The sequence below is a fragment of the Aquarana catesbeiana genome, linkage group LG11, assembly GCF_042186555.1.
Source record: "Aquarana catesbeiana isolate 2022-GZ linkage group LG11, ASM4218655v1, whole genome shotgun sequence".
Lineage (NCBI taxonomy): Eukaryota > Metazoa > Chordata > Amphibia > Anura > Ranidae > Aquarana > Aquarana catesbeiana.
Window position 1 is genome coordinate 81510689 of NC_133334.1, and position 21346 is coordinate 81532034.

The 21346-nt window shown below is 47.0% G+C and overlaps 2 protein-coding genes across 3 annotated transcripts in view; one reads left to right on the forward strand and one right to left on the reverse strand.

Annotated features, from left to right (window-relative positions):
* Positions 1–7664, reverse strand: part of DDB1 (damage specific DNA binding protein 1) — a 70055-nt gene extending 62391 nt beyond the window's left edge. Inside the window, 1 exon segment of the mRNA XM_073604590.1 lies at positions 7485–7664. Coding sequence (XP_073460691.1) covers positions 7485–7545 — 61 coding nt within the window. The 5' untranslated portion in view covers positions 7546–7664.
* Positions 7663–21346, forward strand: part of TKFC (triokinase and FMN cyclase) — a 48698-nt gene continuing 35014 nt past the window's right edge. The window contains exons 1-2 of one of the 2 annotated variants that reach the window (XM_073604592.1): positions 7663–7801; positions 19724–19915. The gene's annotated coding sequence lies outside the window, so the exon portion shown is untranslated. The remainder of the gene's footprint in view (positions 7802–19723; positions 19916–21346) is intronic. The other variant, XM_073604591.1, reaches the window with a different exon arrangement.

Sequence of the window (21346 nt, forward strand, 5' to 3'; positions counted from 1 at the left end):
CTCTCAGCCTTCCCTTCTGGGTAAGAACGCGGGTCGTTCAGGCGGTGCCCTCCCCAGCAGCCCACGCGAGCTACCAGGGACCCAGGAGTCAGGGGATACGATCCCCCTGGAAAGAACCGATGGCCAGCACCCCCGTCTGAAAGGACTTCCGGACAGGTAAGGGGGGGGGAGACAGGATAAAGGCCCCTGAAGTTCTGGGGACACCACTGTACCCAGGGGCCTTCAGCTCTCAGGGGGGCTTTCCCAGTTTCTGCTGCCCCCCCCTGAGGAAAGGATAGGGGAACCCCCCGGGAAGGATAAATATATCCCGCCAGACCCAGAGGCTTCCCAGGCATTTGGTCCGGCTCCCAGGGGGAGACCACCAGCCCCAGGCTTCGGTCATCTGGAAAAAAAACAAACAGTTTCGCCGTGTAGGGAGAAACACAATCAAAAACTGAGGATCAGGGGGAAGGGTGTGGACTTAAAACAGCTGTTGATTGATTGTGTTTCCTGTGGGGAGGAGCCTCTCATCTCTCAGGTGTGCCGTCCTGGAAGATGACTTGAGAAAAATCAATTTTCCTGTTTTGCTCAACTAAAAAAAACGTCATTTGTGATGACATTTTGGTCATAATAAAAAAAAAAAAAAAAAGTTGAAGTGTATCTAAAGGTAACTTTTTTGGATCGAGTGGGTAAGAGTTTAAGTGGAACTTCAGGAAAAAAACTGTCTATATTCATTTAGATACGACTGACAGCAACATCTGACACCCAGCGGATACCAAGACCTACTATACCTAGCATTAGAGGTAACTTATCTGGACTAAGCAAACATTCATGTTAGGACAGATTTCTTCTCTTTTCCTTCTGCATCCTTTATTGTGTAAATAATAATAATATAAAAAAAAACAAAAAAAAACAAACCACAAATACTTTGACTTTACACACACTTTTATCCATCCACTGGGGACACAGACAGCAATAAAACCGTTCTGGCCTCCCCCTCCAAAAATGAAAAGTCAGCAGCTACACATACTGTAGCTGCGGACTTTAAATATTAGGACACTTACCTGTCCTGGAATCCAGGTCCCTACTGGGCATGCGCGAAGCGTGCTGCGTTTTCTTACTGGCCCAGCAGCAGGGGAAGGAGGGAGGAGGAGGGGGCCAGACTACTGACATACCCCTAAATCAGTATTTTTTGCTAGAAAATGACTTAGAACCCCCAAACATTTTTTTTTTTTTTTTTTTTTTAGCAGAGACCCCAGAAAAAAAAGGTGGTCCTTGCAAAATATTACGTCACACAGTATTTGTGCAGCGGATTTTCAAATGCAATTTTTTGGGATGAAATGCACTTTAATGAATTTTAATGCAAAAAATACAATAACCCAATTTTTTTTGGTACAATGAGATGCAAGATGGTGATATGCTGAGCAAATAGCTATGTTATGCTTTAAAACCGAACACGCTCCTGGAATGGCGACAAACTATGATACATAAAAATCTCCATAGGCAAACTTTTAAAAAATGTTTTACAGATTACCAGTTTGGAGTAAAAAAGGAGGTCTAGAGCTAGAATGTTTGCGGCGTTACCTAAAATATGTGGTACAAACCCCATTTACATATGCGTGCACAGCCTACGTATGCGTTCGCTTCTGCGTGTGAACACGGAGGGATGGGGGCGCTTTAAAAAAAAAAAAATTTTTACACTGTCCCTTTAATTTTTTTTGTTCAATCACTTCTATTGCTATTACAAGGAATGTAAACATCTCTTGTGATAACAGTAAAGCATGACAGGTTATCTTTCTAGAGACACCTGGATCTGTAAACCCCAGATCTCTCCTCTACCCTTGAAACCATGAGATAAAAATAAAAAACATTGATCTGATAGTTTCCAAAAAAGGTTTTAAATCTGCCCTAAACTGGAAGTGACGTCATGACTACCTTGATCAGGGAAACGCAACCTCGGCCCTGCAGCTGTGGTGAAACTACAAATCCCATCTGCCTCTAGGAGTCATACCTGTGATTGTTGGGGTCTTGCAATGTCTCATGGGACTTGTAGTTTCAAAACAGCTGGAGGGCCGAGGTTGCCTACCCCTGACCTAGATCATAGTCGAACTGGTCTCTCTTCCCCACTATTCAGCTACGTGATTTTGCGATTAAAACGAAAAAACACCCAAAATTAGCACAAAATAATAAAAAACCCACATTTTTTTTACTTTCAGCTATAAAGCATATCCAATAAAGCCAGTCAGTCAAAACAATTAGTGTTGTGCGGAGACTGGCTGAGTTTAGACTCGCTTTAGGGCTGGTTCACACCACAATTTCTGCGTTCTAGATGCGTTTTTGAATATGCAGTTACCCACATTTTTGATGCGTTTTCAATATGTTACAATGTGTTGTTTCCCTCTTTTTTATTCTCACACTTGAAAAATCTCAAGACAATGTGTTTTACAGTGCACATTGTATAGCACATATGTCATCGGCTTGCTAGAGGCTCTGCCCACTGAACTTTCCCTGCAGACAGAAGGAGCAGGAAAAAATCACGACCGAAACAAACAGATTAATGCTGGGTTCACAATGCAGCACGCTCCGGCTCACAGCAGGAGTCCGGTGCATCCCCATTCACCGTTACAGGTCCGATTTCAGCCCAATTTTTGGGCTAAATTCGGACCTAAAACGGACTAAAAGTTGCACTCGCACCGGAGCCGCTGCGGGGATGTGTGAACCGGCTCCATACAGAGGCGGTCACAATCTCCTGCATTGTAAATTGAATGCGGGGAAACCCACATCCAATTCGCTCTGGTGTGAACCCAACCTCAAGGGTCTTTACATGCTATTTTATGCAGTGGTTTAGAGCCACTGATCATTATACACATATTGTTACAATGATCAATGGCAGTGAACCGTTGTTTAACCACCTCAATACAGGGCACTTACACCCCCTTCCTGCCCAAGCCATTTTTCAGTTTTCAGCGCTGTCGCACTTTGAATGACAATTGCGCGGTCGTGTTACACTGCACCTTAATTAAATTTTTATCATTTTTTTCCCACAAATAGAGCTTTCTTTTGGTGGTATTTGATCACCTCTGCGGTTTTTATTTCTTGCGCTATAAACAAAAGAAGAGGGACAATTTTGAAAAAACACAATATTTTTTACTTTTTGCTATAATAAATATCCAATTTTTTTTTTTTTTTTAACAAATTTTTTCCTCAGTTTAGGCCGATATGTATTCTTCTACATATTTTTGGTAAAAAAAAATTGCGATAAGCGTATATTGATTGGTTTGCGCAAAAGTTATAGCGTCTACAAAATACGGGATAGATTTATAGCATTTTTATTATTTATTTATTTTTTACTAGTAATGGCGGCGATCTGCAATTTTTATTGTGACTGCGATATTGCGGCGGACACATCGGACACTTTTGACACATTTTTGGGACCATTCACATTTATACAGCGATCAATGCTATAAAATTGCATTGATTACTGTGTAAATGTGACTGGCAGGGAAGGGGTTAACACTAGGGGGCGCTCGAGGGGTTAATGTATGACCTAAGGAGGTGATTCTAACTGTGGGGGGAGGGGACTGACTGGGGGAGGTGACCGATCGCTGTCCCTATGTACAAGGGACACGCTATCGGTCTCCTCTCCTCTCTGACAGGACGTGGATCTGTGTTTACATGCACAGATCCACGCTCCTGCTGTGTTACCCGGCAATCGCGGGTGCCCGGCGGACATCGCGGCCGCCGGGCACGCGCACCGGGTCCCGAGTGACACGGCGGGCGCGCGCGCCCCCCTAGTGGCTCGGGAAGGCGAGGACGTCATATGACGTCCTCCCAGAATAACAGAAGCCTCGTCCAGCCGTCATATGACGGTGGGCGGTGGCTTAGCGGTTAATATCACTTTAAAGCGGAGTTTCACTCATTTTTGTGTTTATTAAAAGTCAGCAGCTACAAAAAGTGTATCTGCTGACTGTTAATAAACACACACTTTTACCTGTCCCACGATCCAGCAATGTGGCTGTGGGAAACCTCGCCTCTCCGGCACCGGCATTGCAATTGTGGGCACCCGGCTGTGACAGCTTGTGGGCACCCGGCTGTGACAGCTTGTGGCTTCACAGCCAGGTGCACACTGCGCATGCATGAGTCGCCTCTCCATTGGTCAGGCAATCTGTGACATGTCCCAGAAGATCGTAAGGAGGGAGAGGAGAACTTCCGCTTAAGCAGCCTAGGCGGCCCGAGTGGGAGCAGGTACCTGCTCCCCCACCCAACCACAGTGCCAAATTTTTTATTTTGGGGGGGGGGGGGGGGGGAGTGCCTAAAGCAGAACAACCCCTTTTGGGTGGAACTCCACTTTAAGTTCTGGCATTGTACACATTAAACACTTGCCTACTGGGCACCTTTACCCCCTTCCCACCCAGGCCAATGTTCAGCTTTCAGTGCTGTTGCACTTTAAATGACAATTGCAGAGTCATGCAACACTGTACCCATACAAAACTTTTTTTTTTTTCACACAAATAGAGCTTTCTTTTGGTAGTATTTAATCACCACTGCTAAACAAAAAAAGACCAACATTTTTGAAAGTTTCTTAGTTTCTGTAATTTTTCTCCTTCACTGATGTGCGCTGATGAGGCAGCACCGGTGGGCACTGTTGGGGCTGCACTGATAATCAGTGCCCTGATTATCAGTGCAGATGTCCCTTCACATTAGCTGATTACAATCTCTCTCCGAAAGGAATGCCGATACCCGGCAAGTGTGTTTACATTGTGATCAGCTATGATTGGAAACAGCTAAGCACGTGGTAAAGAGCCGCTGTAATTGGCTCTTTACCCAGATTTGTGATCAGAACTGGCCGACCGCGCTGTAGCCTTCATTTTGCAATAGTGCGGTCGTCAAGTGGTTAAAGTGAAACTAAACTCTGGTTTAAGAAAAGAAGGAAAAATTCTATTGCAGTATTCTTAACTCCCAGAAGTTCCTCATATTGCTCTCAGCCCCCAAATTCCTCTTTTTCTTGCTGCTGTGATCTGACCTCGTGTTAGAGGGTGCCTAAGTTTGTTCTCTGTGGTCCTACTGTATGTAGGAACGCAGCCACCCTCCCTTGCTTGCTCCTGAGATGGACTAGGGACTATGGGATGTGTAGCGTGCATAGAGCAGCGCACAGGATCACAACTCAGGTGCACTGCTAGTCCCAAACTGTTTACTATGCTTCAGTTTGTGAATGAACAGAAAGTCTCTGTACAGAGCACTTCCTGTTCATTCGTGCTGCAGGGAAAAGAGAATGAGAAATCTGGGTCAATCACCTTCTCTGTCTCAAAAGTGAGATATCAGGGGTCTGTTTGGACACCTGATATTTCCCCCAAAACCCCCCCCCCCCTCCCCAACAGTGCTGATAAAAAAAAAAAAAAAAAACAAAACAATAACCAAGGGCTCAGTCACACAGGTATTCTGGCTGCATGAATGAGTGGTTTGTTCATGCGGCTGGAGCCATGTTCAGGGTCATACACCTACACTCACCTAGGTTGGGGAGGGGTTGAGCCCCGTCATGTAAGCTGTAGGGACCCCATGATGAACTTCAAAAGCAGATTTATGGGTACTTTATAAGTTCCAGGAACACCTGTCAAAATTGCAAGGCATGGCAGTGCCCAGTGTTGTTCACATGGTTGTGTTTGCATTGCATCAACATTGATCCAATGTTTTGTTTGGCTGACGTTAAAGCTCCCTACGCACTTAAAGAGGTTGTAAAGTCACATAACACAATTACTTGTATCCTCTCTGTTTTAGCAAGATAAAGTGCAGTGTGTGTTTCCTTTGGAGTGGGAGTCCACCTAAAAAAAAAAAAAAAAAAAAAATTAATTAAAAGCCAGCAGCTACAAATACTGCAACTGTTGACTTTTAATAAATGGACACTTACCTGTCCCAGGGTCCAGCGATGTCGGCAGTCGAAGCTAATCAATCGCTCAGGTCTCGGCAGCTGCCGCCGCCGCCATCCTCGGTGAGGGAATCAGGAAGTGAAGCGTTGCAGCTTCACTTCCCAGTTCCCTACTGCGCATGCACGAGTCTCACTGAGCGTCCTAACTGGTCCCCGCTATCTCCTGGGACCTGTGTGTTTCCCAGGAGACAGCGGGAAGGGGCGTGACTCCCGCGGGAGTCTATTCCCGGAAGTGGGTGCAAATACCTGTATTAGACAGGTATCTGCACCCCCCTCCCCCCTGAAAGGTGCCAATTGTGGCACCGGAGGGGGAGAGGAATCGTATGAGCGGAAGTCAGTCACATGATCTCAATCTGCTCTCCTTTTTCAATCTAAGAACAGCAGCGGGAGGGGCTGAGATTCCCCACTGATGTCAGCCAGTTATCAGAGGGAGATCATGTGACTGCACAGAGGACCTGTGCAAAAGGGTATTTAGGATTATGAATATCTCCCTAAAACACAGAGGATACAAGTAACTTTGTTATGTATACTGTGGTTCTCAACCCTGTCCTCAAGTACCCCAACAGGTTTTCCTTTATCTTGCACAGGTGATTTAAAAGCAGAGTCAATGGCTTGGTATTAAGGACAGCTATTTTATCTAAGAGAAATTCCCAAAACATGGCCTGTTGGGGGTACTGGAAGACAGGGTGGAGAACCACTGCTGTATTACACTGGAATTGAGGCAGGAGGAGATCAGCTCTCACACAGAGGCTACAGAACTGGAAGGGAGGGAGGGGGAGAGACTGTATACACACAGCGGGATGGCAGAGGCATGCAAACTGACCACAGTATCATGGATCAGCAGCCATGATTACCGTGGTCAGCACACTAAGGGGAACACAGAAACTGGCAGGATCAACCAGGTATTTTAGATCTCAGAAAGGGACAAATTACACTGCAACACTATGCTACTGGTCATGCTTTAAAAAGGAGCAGGAGCATTTTTTTTTTATTTTTTTTTAGGGTTACAACTACTTTAATGCTTCCACTGATGTCAATGTAAATGCGCTGCTCTGCGGTGTTTACAGCATATGCAAGATTCGTTTAGAAAGTGTTGCTAGCCAAAATGCCAATATTGGAAAGCCATAGAAAACCAACACAGAGGGGCGTCTGACCAACATTCCACGCCATGTAAATGTATTAGGTGCATTATTGGGCATTTCAGTTTCTCAGCATGTCTAAATGAGCCCTTCATGTAACTCTCACTATGTGACATAGACTGACGTGTATTCGCCACACATTGGCTGACATTCCCTTCATCCACCAGACATGTGGCGGGGATATCACCTACAACCAATGTGACCATGACAGGCAGGACACCTGTGAAGATTGTCAGTACGGAGGAGGAGGAAGCACACCATGGATGAAGACCAAGGTCAGCCTATCTCCATACACTGTCAGTGTAATGAGGGCGGGAGATTCACCCCCCCCCCCCCCCTTATACAGAACATTACAAGGTACACAGCTTACAGCCCCGCACCAGGAGACACTCCATGGACTGGCCGGTGAGAGCACCGACTCCCCTCCCCGGGCTCACACTGACCTGTCACACACGCATTGACCGCAGTGGGCTTCTGTGCGGTCACCACGTAGTTGTACGACATGTTGGAAGCGGGCCGAGCTCCTGCCGCGGCGATCTACTGAGCGACAGGCGCGAAAACACACCGCAACAGGCCGTCACTTAGCGGAACCGGAAGAGGAAAGCAGAGAGAGGGGAAAGTACTCCTAGAGCGCCCCCAGGGCGTATGGAGCCAGGAAACAGTGAGCGTCCCAGGCACCATAGAGTGCAAGTGGGGAGAGTGCTTCAGAGGCCATAGAGAGCGGGAAGGGAGGATAGAGCGGCTTCAGCTAGCCATCAAGGTACATAGCTGTATGACAGGAGGGGGGAGGTTAGAATAGAAGTCCTATGTGTATAGGAGGATAGGCGAGGAGAGGGTAGTCCTGGGTGTATAGGAGGAGAGGGTAGTCCTGGGTGTATAGGAGGACAGGCGAGGAGAGGGTAGTCCTGGGTGTATAGGAGGAAATGTGAGGAGAGGGGTAGTCCTGGATGTAGGTGAGGAGAGGGGTAGTCCTGGATGTAGGTGAGGAGAGGGGTAGTCCTGGATGTAGGTGAGGAGAGGGGTAGTCCTGGATGTAGGTGAGGAGAGGGTAATCCTGGGTGTATAGGAGGAGAGGGGTAGTCCTGGGTGTATAGGAGGACAGGTGAGGAGAGGGTAGTCCTGGGTGTATAGTAGGAGAGGGTAGTCCCGGGTGTATAGGAGGAGAGGGTAGTCCCGGGTGTATAGGAGGAGAGGGTAGTCCCGGGTGTATAGGAGGAGAGGGTAGTCCCGGGTGTATAGGAGGAGAGGGTAGTCCCGGGTGTATAGGAGGAGAGGGTAGTCCCGGGTGTATAGGAGGAGAGGGTAGTCCTGGGTGTATAGGAGGACAGGCGAGGAGAGGGTAGTCCCGGGTGTATAGGAGGACAGGCGAGGAGAGGGTAGTCCCGGGTGTATAGGAGGAGAGGGTAGTCCTGGGTGTATAGGAGGAGAGGGTAGTCCTGGGTGTATAGGAGGAGAGGGTAGTCCTGGGTGTATAGGAGGAGAGGGTAGTCCTGGGTGTATAGGAGGAGAGGGTAGTCCTGGGTGTATAGGAGGAGAGGGTAGTCCTGGGTGTATAGGAGGACAGGCGAGGAGAGGGTAGTCCTGGGTGTATAGGAGGAGAGGGTAGTCCTGGGTGTATAGGAGGAGAGGGTAGTCCTGGGTGTATAGGAGGACAGGCGAGGAGAGGGTAGTCCTGGGTGTATAGGAGGAAATGTGAGGAGAGGGGTAGTCCTGGATGTAGGTGAGGAGAGGGGTAGTCCTGGATGTAGGTGAGGAGAGGGGTAGTCCTGGATGTAGGTGAGGAGAGGGGTAGTCCTGGATGTAGGTGAGGAGAGGGGTAGTCCTGGATGTAGGTGAGGAGAGGGGTAGTCCTGGATGTAGGTGAGGAGAGGGGTAGTCCTGGGTGTATAGGAGGAGAGGGTAATCCTGGGTGTATAGGAGGAGAGGGTAATCCTGGGTGTATAGGAGGAGAGGGGTAGTCCTGGGTGTATAGGAGGAGAGGGGTAGTCCTGGGTGTATAGGAGGAGAGGGGTAGTCCTGGGTGTATAGGAGGAGAGGGGTAGTCCTGGGTGTATAGGAGGAGAGGGGTAGTCCTGGGTGTATAGGAGGAGAGGGTAGTCCTGGGTGTATAGGAGGAGAGGGTAGTCCTGGGTGTATAGGAGGACAGGCGAGGAGAGGGTAGTCCTGGGTGTATAGGAGGAGAGGGTAGTCCTGGGTGTATAGGAGGACAGACGAGGAGAGGGTAGTCCTGGGTGTATAGGAGGAAATGTGAGGAGAGGGGTAGTCCTGGATGTAGGTGAGGAGAGGGGTAGTCCTGGATGTATAGTAGGAGAGGGTAGTCCTGGGTGTATAGTAGGAGAGGGTAGTCCTGGGTGTATAGTAGGAGAGGGTAGTCCTGGGTGTATAGTAGGAGAGGGTAGTCCTGGGTGTATAGTAGGAGAGGGTAGTCCTGGGTGTATAGTAGGAGAGGGTAGTCCTGGGTGTATAGGAGGAGAGGGTAGTCCTGGGTGTATAGGAGGAGAGGGTAGTCCTGGGTGTATAGGAGGAGAGGGTAGTCCTGGGTGTATAGTAGGAGAGGGTAGTCCTGGGTGTATAGGAGGGGAGGGTAGTCCTGGGTGTATAGGAGGGGAGGGTAGTCCTGGGTGTATAGGAGGGGAGGGTAGTCCTGGGTGGGAGGAGGACAGGCGAGGAGAGGGTAGTCCTGGGTGTATAGGAGGAAATGTGAGGAGAGGGGTAGTCCTGGATGTAGGTGAGGAGAGGGGTAGTCCTGGATGTAGGTGAGGAGAGGGGTAGTCCTGGATGTAGGTGAGGAGAGGGGTAGTCCTGGATGTAGGTGAGGAGAGGGGTAGTCCTGGATGTAGGTGAGGAGAGGGGTAGTCCTGGATGTAGGTGAGGAGAGGGGTAGTCCTGGGTGTATAGGAGGAGAGGGTAATCCTGGGTGTATAGGAGGAGAGGGGTAGTCCTGGGTGTATAGGAGGACAGGTGAGGAGAGGGTAGTCCTGGGTGTATAGTAGGAGAGGGTAGTCCTGGGTGTATAGTAGGAGAGGGTAGTCCTGGGTGTATAGTAGGAGAGGGTAGTCCTGGGTGTATAGTAGGAGAGGGTAGTCCTGGGTGTATAGTAGGAGAGGGTAGTCCTGGGTGTATAGTAGGAGAGGGTAGTCCTGGGTGTATAGGAGGGGAGGGTAGTCCTGGGTGTATAGGAGGACAGGCGAGGAGAGGGTAGTCCTGGGTGTATAGGAGGAGAGGGTAGTCCTGGGTGTATAGTAGGAGAGGGTAGTCCTGGGTGTATAGGAGGGGAGGGTAGTCCTGGGTGTATAGGAGGGGAGGGTAGTCCTGGGTGTATTGGAGGGGAGGGTAGTCCTGGGTGTATAGGAGGGGAGGGTAGTCCTGGGTGTATAGGAGGGGAGGGTAGTCCTGGGTGTATAGGAGGGGAGGGTAGTCCTGGGTGTATAGGAGGGGAGGGTAGTCCTGGGTGTATAGGAGGGGAGGGTAGTCCTGGGTGTATAGGAGGGGAGGGTAGTCCTGGGTGTATAGTAGGAGAGGGTAGTCCTGGGTGTATAGTAGGAGAGGGTAGTCCTGGGTGTATAGTAGGAGAGGGTAGTCCTGGGTGTATAGTAGGAGAGGGTAGTCCTGGGTGTATAGTAGGAGAGGGTAGTCCTGGGTGTATAGGAGGGGAGGGTAGTCCTGGGTGTATAGGAGGGGAGGGTAGTCCTGGGTGTATAGGAGGGGAGGGTAGTCCTGGGTGTATAGGAGGGGAGGGTAGTCCTGGGTGTATAGGAGGGGAGGGTAGTCCTGGGTGTATAGGAGGGGAGGGTAGTCCTGGGTGTATAGGAGGACAGGCGAGGAGAGGGTAGTCCTGGGTGTATAGGAGGAGAGGGTAGTCCTGGGTGTATAGGAGGAGAGGGTAGTCCTGGGTGTATAGGAGGGGAGGGTAGTCCTGGGTGTATAGGAGGGGAGGGTAGTCCTGGGTGTATAGGAGGGGAGGGTAGTCCTGGGTGTATAGGAGGGGAGGGTAGTCCTGGGTGTATAGGAGGGGAGGGTAGTCCTGGGTGTATAGGAGGGGAGGGTAGTCCTGGGTGTATAGGAGGGGAGGGTAGTCCTGGGTGTATAGGAGGGGAGGGTAGTCCTGGGTGTATAGGAGGGGAGGGTAGTCCTGGGTGTATAGGAGGGGAGGATAGTCCTGGGTGTATAGGAGGAGAGGGTAGTCCTGGGTGTATAGGAGGGGAGGGTAGTCCTGGGTGTATAGGAGGGGAGGGTAGTCCTGGGTGTATAGGAGGACAGGCGAGGAGAGGGTAGTCTTGGGTGTGTAGGAGGAGAGGGTAGTCCTGGGTGTATAGGAGGAGAGGGTAGTCCTGGGTGTATAGGAGGAGAGGGTTGTCCTGGGTGTATAGGAGGAGAGGGTAGTCCCGGGTGTATAGGAGGACAGGCGAGGAGAGGGTAGTCCCGTGTGTATAGGAGGACAGGCGAGGAGAGGGTAGTCCCGGGTGTATAGGAGGACAGGCGAGGAGAGGGTAGTCCTGGGTGTATAGGAGGAGAGGGTAGTCCTGGGTGTATAGGAGGACTGGTAAAGAAAGGGTAGTCCTGGGACCTGCTCAAATCAGAATACTAATTGTGTTATCACCTCTGCTGGGATCAATTACAGCCGCTCTGAGTGAAATACAGTGTGTGTGTGTATATATATTTCTTTTCAGTTAGCAGGAACTGATTATAAGCCTTGTCAGATGTATTTATGCTGTCCTGTTGGAGATTTCTTTCTTACTTCCTTTCCTAGAAACACATTTTGTGATTAAAGCGGAGCTCCGCCCACCCCACGAAATATTAAAAGTCAGAAGCTATAAATGCTGCAGCTGTTGACTTTTAATATATGGACGCTTACCTGTCCAGGGAGCGCATGATGTCGGCACCACAGCCTCTAAGGAGCAGGCAGGGAAGTCATCTGCCGCATCCTTAACAATGGATGACTCATCAGCTGAATGTTAAATTAACAGTGTGGGGTCCCTTGCCCCAATGCATACCAGGCCTTTTGGGTCTGATATGAGTTTTAAGAGGAACCCCACACCAACATTTTTTTTAAAAATGGCGTAGGTTCCCCCAAAATCCATACCAGACCCTTATCCGAGCATGCAAGTCAAGAGGGGGGGGGGGGCAAGCGAGTGCCCCCCTTCCCTCCTGAACCATACCAGGCCACATGCCCTCAGGGCCTGGTATGCATGGGGGGGGGGGGGGGGGGCCTTTGTTTTGTTTTGTTTTGTTTTTTTTACGTTCAGCTGTCAGCAGGAAACCCGCTGACAGCTGATGAGTCATCCGTTGTTAAGGACTCGGTGGCTGGCTTCCCGGCCTGCTCCTTAGCAAACAGCTATAGGGGGGACTCCCAGGCTGTTTGCAACAAATACTGCCAGCAAAGCCCTGGTGATAAGTACTGCATGTTTTTTAACTCTGTTCTGTTTGTGAATTGGACTTAAAGTGATTGTTAAGCCACTCAATAATCTTGCTACAATTCCCCTCTGCTATATGAAATAATGCCCCCCAGGACATGTGTTTTTGAAAAAAAAAATGCCGCTGTGTACCTCATTTCAAAGCGCCGATCAGCACTCATGTGACCGGCCGCCTCTCTCAATCTGAGAGCAAAGTGGGCGGGGCAGGGAAACCCCCGATGATATCAGCCAGGAGGAGAGAGGTGGCCAGTCATGTGAGCGCCGATCAGTGCTCTGAAATGAGATAAACAGCTGCATTTAAAAAAAAAAAAAAAACGTGCCGGGGACATTATTTCATATAGCAGAGGGGAGGGCTGGGGAGTGGACGGAGCTGGCAGGGAGGGGAGGGGGGAGAGGACAGAGGAGAGCAGTGGCTGACAGAGGCACGTAAACTGACCACAGTGTCAGGGCTCAGCAGCCATGATACATTGTGGTCAGTTTAAGGCTGGGTTCACATATGAGCATGCAGCGGCTCACAGCAGGAGTCTGGTGCGTCGCCATTCAATGTTTCAGCCCAAATTTTTGGCTGAATTCGGACCTGAAACAGACCAAAAACCACACAAATCGCACCAGAGCTGCTGTGGAGATATGTGAACCGGCTCCATAGAGAGAGGCAGTCACAATCTCCTGCTATTGCGAATTCCCACATCCAATTCGCACTAGTGTGAACCCAGCCTTAGCCACATGCCGACCGCCGCACACCGATATACGTTGGCACAATGGCAGCAGTGTGCAAATGGGCGTATAGGTACGTTGCCTTTAATTTGCAGGCTATTGGGTGCGCGCCGGCCACGTACTGTGTGACAGTGGGCGGTGTCCCGTGATCGTGTCACGGAGTGGCAGAACGGGGAGTTGTGATCTCTGTCATGTTGTTGTGAGCCCATCCCCCCTACAGTTAGAATCACTTCCTAGGACACACTTAACCCCTTGATCACCCCCTAGTGTTTAACCCCTTCCCTTCCAGTGTCATTTACACAGTAATCTTTGCATTTTATAGCACTGATCGCTGTATAAAGGACAATGGTCCCAAAATAGTGCCAAATGTGTCCGCTGCAATGTCGCAGTCAGGATAAAAATCACAGATTTCTGTCATTACTAATAAAAAAAAAATAAATGATAATAGAAAATGCCATAAATCTACCCCCTATTTTGTAGACGCTATAACTTTTGCGCAAACCAATCAATATACGCTTATTGCGAATTTTTTAATTTTTTAATTTTTTTTTTTACCAAAAATATGTAGAAGAATACATATCGGCCTAAACTGAGGAAAAAATTAGTTTTTTTTTTTTAATTTTTTGGGGATATTTATTATAGCAAAAAGTAAAAAATATTGCTTTTTTTTTTTTTTGTTTATAGCGCAAAAAATAAAAACCACAGAGTTGATCAAATACCACCAAAATAAAACTATTTGAGGGAAAAAAATGGCGTCAATTTTGTTTTGGTGTAATGTCGCACAACCGCGCACTTGTCAGTTAAAGCGACACAGTGGCGAATCGCAAAAAGTGCTCTGGTCAGGAAGGGGGTAAATACTTCCGGGGCTGGTTAAAGGGGAAGGCAAAACCAGGCAGGATTTCAGGTGATACAGGGGGCCAAAATACACAGTACAGGCACTGTGCTGTATAACATGCTTTAAGGGAACAAGATCCATTTTTTTTTTTTTTTTTTTTTTTTTTTTTTTTTTTTTTTTTAGGGTAACAAACACTACCGCAGATTTTTTTGACAATATTTACCGGCACATTTTTCATTTTGCGGTAAATACCGCATAACCGTAATTATATTTTTTTAAATTGGACTTTATTTACTGCATTCGATAATTTATGCAAATTTGACGCATGACCAGGTTATCGCACGCGGTAAACGTTAGGGTCCTTTCACACTGGGGCGGGGTGTTGTCGGCGGTAAGGCGCCGCTATTGTAAGCGGCGCTTTACCGTCGGTATGCGGCTGCTAGCGGGGCGGTTTTACCCCCCTGCTAGCGGCCGAGAAAGGGTTAAAACCACCGCAAAGCGCCTCTGCAGGACACTCAAATGTACTCTCTTACTGGGCCCCCCAAACACACAATCTTGCCTCTTTTCAGGGCAATATAAAGAATGCTATCTGCAAGCTTTATATAACATAGGTTTGTGTGCTAATGAGGCAATCGAAAACACATGCATAGTCCATGAAACACACAAAATGCAAGTTCACCCAATGTAGAGACAGAACTTCAAAGTGGGTACACCTGTTAAGGATGTCCTTAAATTACTAACCCAAAAAACACACTCTCTTTCTGAGCATGCCCAGAAACATCCAAGTGCTGTTCACCCACAAAAAGCACAAAGAAAAAAAACTAAAGTCCCTAAGCATGCCCAGACCAACCCAAATGTATTTCACACACCAAAAGGCACAGGAAAAAAAGCAAAGTCCCTGAGCATGCCCCAGACCAACCCAAATGCAGCTAGCACAAAATAAGACACCCCCCCCCGTCCAAAATTTTACACATTATCCAGCATGTCCTTAATTAAGGTTAAGAAAAAAAAAAGGTCGAAAAAAAAGTACTGGACTGCATCAAAAACTTATCATAAACGCACTGGATCGCATAAAAAATGCACATGCATCTGGACTGCGTTACTATGGAGTGAATTAGCCCTAAAGCTAGTAACTTGGGGGGAGGGGGGGTTACTCTGCCTGTAAAGTGGTGCATCTGTAGCATGTATTCAAAATGCTGCTTCAAAGATGTACGGCTTTAGAGAAAACATACAAATCAACATTGCAGCTGCAAGATTTTAACACAAAACCAAAAATAGCCTGCCCCCCCCCCCCCCACCACACACACACACACACTACATACAAGGCCATTTGGGGCTGTAAAGGCTTAAAATGAGAACCCCCACATGAAAAATACCACCCCAAAATCTAAAAATATTGTGCCCCTCCCACGCACTAACAAACCCCTAGCCAAACACACAGCAAGCCAGCCCATGAAAGAGGGGTATATGGTTGGGAGTAGAAGGGGCTCAGGCACCCCAAAAGTCAACCACCTTGTCCCCATATTCAGGGGGTCAAGGGCCTCTTCCACACAACCCTAGGCTGGAGTTGTGGTGGGCTGCAGACAGGGGGGCTTTACAGAATGTAGAAAGCCCTTTTAAACTAGTGTGTACAAGGTGCTTTGTGGTTGGTATTGGGCTGAGCCCAACACACCCCAAAGGCAGCCATCTATGTTGAGTGCATGTGGCCTTGAATGGTTTGGGAGGGAGTTGGGTGATTGCACTTCTCGCCCCTTTCCTAGCTGGCCCTGTTGTTTGCTCTGAAAAAGGATGTGGTTTGGATTGGTGAAGGCAGCTCACAGCCTTTGGAGAATGGAGTGTGGCGTTCCCCTTTAAAAGCAAAAGCTAGCCCCAAAGAATTATATGCATTAGAAGGGGGAGACAAGAGCATTGAAGTGTAGAGTTCTCCTTTTGAAAGCAAAAACTAGCCCAAAGAAAACATATGCATTAGGAGGGGAAGACAAGAGCATTGGAGAATGGAGTGTAGAGTTCCCCTTTTAAAAGTAAAAGCTAGCCTAAGGAAATCATATGCATTAGAGGTGGGAAGGTGAAATGCCCTTTTAGGAGGAGCTAGAGTAGCGAGAATCTTTTTACATAATTTTAACAAGGTACATGTCACATGTTGGCAATTTAACACGCTAACATGACCTGTGTGCAAATATCCTTAAAAAACACATAAAAGTTAACCAGCGCAAAAAAAAAAAAAAAAGTCAAGTTTAGAGGTGCGCCCGTTCAACCCACGCAAATGCATTTATGTTGCTTGACATTTACTAAGATTTTGCCGGCGCAGTGAGCCAACGCATTTGAACGAGTGCAAATGCCGCTTGCGCATGCGCAGTGCATAAATTGATCTCACGCAGTTCTAAACATACTTGCAGGCATAGCAGGCTTGTTCAGAAAAAGTTACTTTCTCATTCTATTTTGGGCATATTTTTTACTTGGGCAGTTATTACTACATTTCCTCACATCACCCCCATAATATTGGCACTTCCAAAAGGTATGTTGCGCCTCAACTCATGGTGCAAACGGTTCATAAATCAGCCCCCCAGTGTCATTTATCCCACTTACTATCAGCTCAAGGCACTAAGTCTCCACCAGTACAAGTACTCACCTCTAAAGATGATCATTCACTAATGGATATAATGTAAGATCTTCTTTAAAACACTATTTAACCCAAAAGCAAACAATTATTCTTTTGCAGCTTACCAATTCTTAGATGTGATGGCTGTATTAGTTTCATTTTTAGGCTTTCTTTCCTCTATTTTCATCTGGTAATCCAGCCATCCAGCCAGCAAGTCTGTTGTTTTTCACAGCTCAAACTCTCCAGCAGAATGTATCAGGCTGGCATAGAAACACCTGCTGTGTGTTCACATTAGAAGGCAGATTGCCAAGATCTACTCACATAGAAAAAAGCTAACATTTCTGTGCTTCTGTTGTGAACTTTGAAGATTCATGTTGAATTTCTTCCTTCTCTTCCTCCCCAGGTTTGGATTATATTCTTTTTTTGGTGGGTACTTAGTTTTTACAGGTTCCCGCTCCTACCTTCACTCAGGCCGCCTAGGCAATCTGAGCAGAAGTTTAAAACCCTCACCCCCCCCACCCTGCCTGCAGCCTTCTAGGACACATAACAGGTCCCAGAAGACTGCGGGACTACAAGTATTCACAACCTGCATAGCAGCTGCAAGGAATCACAGCTGGCTGCCCACAGTTAACATGCCAGTGCCAAGACTGAAAGAGGAAGTAAACCTGTAACTTATCTCATTTTTTTAAAATATATAAATGGTGTTAAACATTGCTAAGCCAAACATATTTAAATTTGTCCTAAACGAGCTTTGTAAATACTTTTTTTTTTTTTTTTTTTATCAGTTTTATTATTTAGGCCCGGGTATCGCCTGTGCCATTCATCCTCCTGTATGCTGAATCTTTTTTCACTTAAGCCCTTAGTTTGTTTCCCTGTGGAAATCTGCGCATGCGCTGTAGCGTCAGAACCAAGCCTTTATCTCGATTGCCGTTACTACGGCAACAAAGCGAACACAATGAGGATGGCAAATCACTAGCAAGGCGGAGAGGATCATACTGCAGCTACTGCAGCATCGCGAGGCTTCGCTAATGACCCAGCAAGCAGAGGAGACAGAAACGGCACACGTTGTGTGCCGTTAAAGGATATACACAGTACGCAAGTGCGGGACACGTTACAGCACGTAGAAGGACGATTTATATCGAAAACCAAAGCTGTGAGTGCACTTTCAAAGGCAGCGATCAGCTGCCTGTGCTATATAGATTAAAATGAGCTAAAGTAGTAGAGGAGGGTTTACAACCACTTGAAGACCAGTGCAGAAACTGGCCTGAATGCAGACAGCAATGGATCCTTGGGCAGGGGAGTGTCTGTTTATTAAAAGTTAGCACATACAGTTTTTGTAGCTGCTGACTTTTAAGTTTCGCGCATCTGACTGAAGTTTCTCTTTAGTCCTCATGCACACGGACATTTTTACAGCCGCGTTTTTTAGCGTTTTTTACAGCTTAAAAACGCCTGTCTATGTTAGTCTATGGATTCATGCCCACCTAGACGTTTTTGAGCTGCAAATAGCCTAGGCGTTTTTAAGCTGTAAGAAAAACCCAGGACCAGTGCGTTCCGAGGAGCGGCGCTAGAGCTGTAGAAACGCAGAAAAACGCGCAAAAACGTGACCGCGGCGTTTTTTCGCGTTTTTTAACTCCAGCGTTTTTTGGTTAAAAAGAGATGATTGGACACTGTAATCTCTGTAAAAACAGGAATTTCCTGTCTGGACATTAGATTACCCCTAACCCCCTAACCCTAACTCCTAACCCTAACCCCTAACCCTAACCCTAAAAACAGGAATTTCCTGTCTGGACATTAGATTAACCCTAACCCCTAACTCCTAACCCTAACCCCCTAACTCTAACCCCTAACCCTAACTCCTAACCCTAACTCCTAACCCTAACTCCTAACCCCTAACTCCTAACCCCTAACTCCTAACCCCTAACCCCTAACCCCTAACCCCTAACCCCTAACTCCTAACCCCTAACCCCTAACTCCTAACCCCTAACCCCTAACTCCTAACTCCTAACCCTAACCCCTAACCCCAACCGTAACCCTAGCCCCTCCTCCCATATGTGTATTCACTTACCTGAGTGTCACTAGCATCCGTTCCTCCGGTGACACAGAGCTACGCATCACAGTGTCCATCCTTGTGAGCCTTGGCCTGAGCCTCTCCAACAGGTCATCAAAGAGCGGCACTGACATCCTTGTAAAGTTGAACAACTTTGTTGGATATGAGCGCAGTTGGGAATAAATATTGCCAAAGTACCCCGTAGAAAACCGATTGGATACCATTGGATGCACCCAAAATCGACGTCTGCTGCTTCTCTCCTCCTCCTGTCTCATTCTCCGCTGCCTCCGCAACACAATCAGAAGGATTGCCTCATCGATCTTTTGCATGACAGGATCCATATTTCTCAGAAAAATACTGAAATATACTGAAAACTCTGAAACACTCTCTCCTCTCTCTCTCTCCTACCAAAATGGCACCGACACATGCTCATTAACATATTTTCTTTGGTTTCTGTGGCATTGTGGGAAATTTGGGAGTGTATATAGCTGAGAGATGTGTTTTTCTTTAAAAAACGCTACTTAGCGCTAACGCGGAAAAAAAGCACAAAAGCGCGCAAAAACGCTAATGCAAAACGCGGTAAAAATCGCGTTTTTAACGCCGGTTTTTCCAGGCGTCGAACCTAGCTTTACAGCTCGTTTTTTAAAACGTCCATGTGCATGAGGACTTAATTTCTCCACAATGCCTATGGCTACAGAGGTGAATGAGGGCTGGGTTTAAAATACTTTTACTGCTTTAGTGTACATTCTAATTTTTGTATTTCCCTTTAAATAGAAAACATTAAAAAAAAAATAGAAAACGTGGGTAGTTATGTGTGGATCAATTATTTTATCAATGACTAATTGAAGCTTAATAAATGATCCAAGTATCAAAGGTGACAAACAGAAACAAACTGCAGACAAAAACACTTTTTTTTTTTTTCCCAGTGCCCTTACCTGCACCCGGCTTCCAATGAGTTACACATTTTGGAGGACATATGAAAACACACCTAGTTATAGCTATGTATGGGATTGTACAGCTGCATAATCAAACTGATAATATCTTTTTTTTTTTTTAATTTGCTTTTTTTTTAGGATTAAAAGTGGCTTTTTGTGAAGAGCTTTGTAAACTACCCAGCATGCACTGTAGCCAGTTGCACAACTCTTGGCCAATCTTACTGTCACGTGTCAAAATTTTCATACTCTGAACCAGGTGTAAAGTTCCTCAGCAATTGCTTCTTCACTGAACTTTCCCATTTCTGAATGTGACCTTTTTAACTCTGTTCAGTAAGTTTTGTCTCCTTCTCTGCACTTGTATGTATATGTGTATGTGTGTGTGTGTGTGTATATATATATATATATAAAATATTATATATCTCTTGCATGCTTCAGCCCTCATAGTCTTCTGCCACTGTGTATCCAGGGTTTAAACCTTTTTTTATTGCTGTATATTGTGTTTTATGGGCTTCTTGGCGCTGTGCATCTTGTACTGAAGAACCCTTTGTCACAAAGAATCTTGTGTTGACTGCATTTTGTGATTACACCTTATGTCTTTCTGCAGTCTATCTTGCACCTCCTCCATGCATGGATTACTTTGTCTTCTTAAAAGGAGAAGTCCAGCCTGAGCTTTTTAGGCTGGGCTTCTCCTATGGGTCACAGGAGTACAATTCGTTTTGCACTCCTGTGACCCATTTTCAGCGGTCTGAAGTTCGCTCTCCACTGACGTCGCTGCCATCAGTCGAGGCACCGCGTCATCCCCACTTCCCAAGTCTGGATCCGCCAGCTGCCTTGATTGATGGCAGTCTCAGCGGCTCAGGCTGTGTGCTGCCACTCTCCTCTCACTGCAAAACATTTGTGCTTTTAGTCCTGTCACCTTCCATAATGGCACTGTCAGACCCTTGTTACTGGGCATTATTCTGTGTCAGACTTATTTTACTATGCATTGTAAACTGTCAGTCCCCTGTCACTGTCTGCCCTCGGTCCCCTGTCACTGTCTGCCCTATCTGTAATTTCTGTTACTGCGTATTCTTCTCTCTGTCACTGGGCATTCTGATCTCTCAGCCCCCTGTCACTGTGCAACCTGAACTGCTAGTCCCATGTCAGTATGAATTCTGATCTGTCAGTCCTGTGTCATTGTGTATTCTGCTATCTGTCTCTGTGCATTCTAATGTGTCAGCCTCCTGTCACTGATCGATTTTCTCTCAGCCCCTGTCACTGTACATTCTGATCTGTCAGTCCCCTGTCATGGAGTAGTCTGATCTGTCATTTCCATGTCAGTGTGTAGTCTGCTCTCCTATTCTGATCCACCCCCTGTCACTGATCCCCTATCACTGTGCATTCTGATCTGTCAATTCCTTGTCCCTGAGTATTCCACTCTCATGCTCCTGTTACTGTACATAATGCTTTGTCAGGCCGCTGTCACTTAACGTGTCCTGGCTGTCCCACATCTATAGGCATTTTGGCCTTAAAGGTCCCTTGTCACTAACCATTCTTGGTCAGAAGTTCCCCATTGCTATGCATTCTGTGTCCATTACTCTGCTAGTCTGGTTTAACTTCACTTTTTTTTGATGTTTCCTGTAACTAAGTTCCCCCTGCTGTCCACCTCCTGCTCCATACCATTTATACTGAAACAAGTACATTTTAAAGTTGTTGCTTTGCATTGTGCTGTCATTGTCTTGACAGTATGGCGCCAATGCTGTTGAAAGCCAATGACTGCAC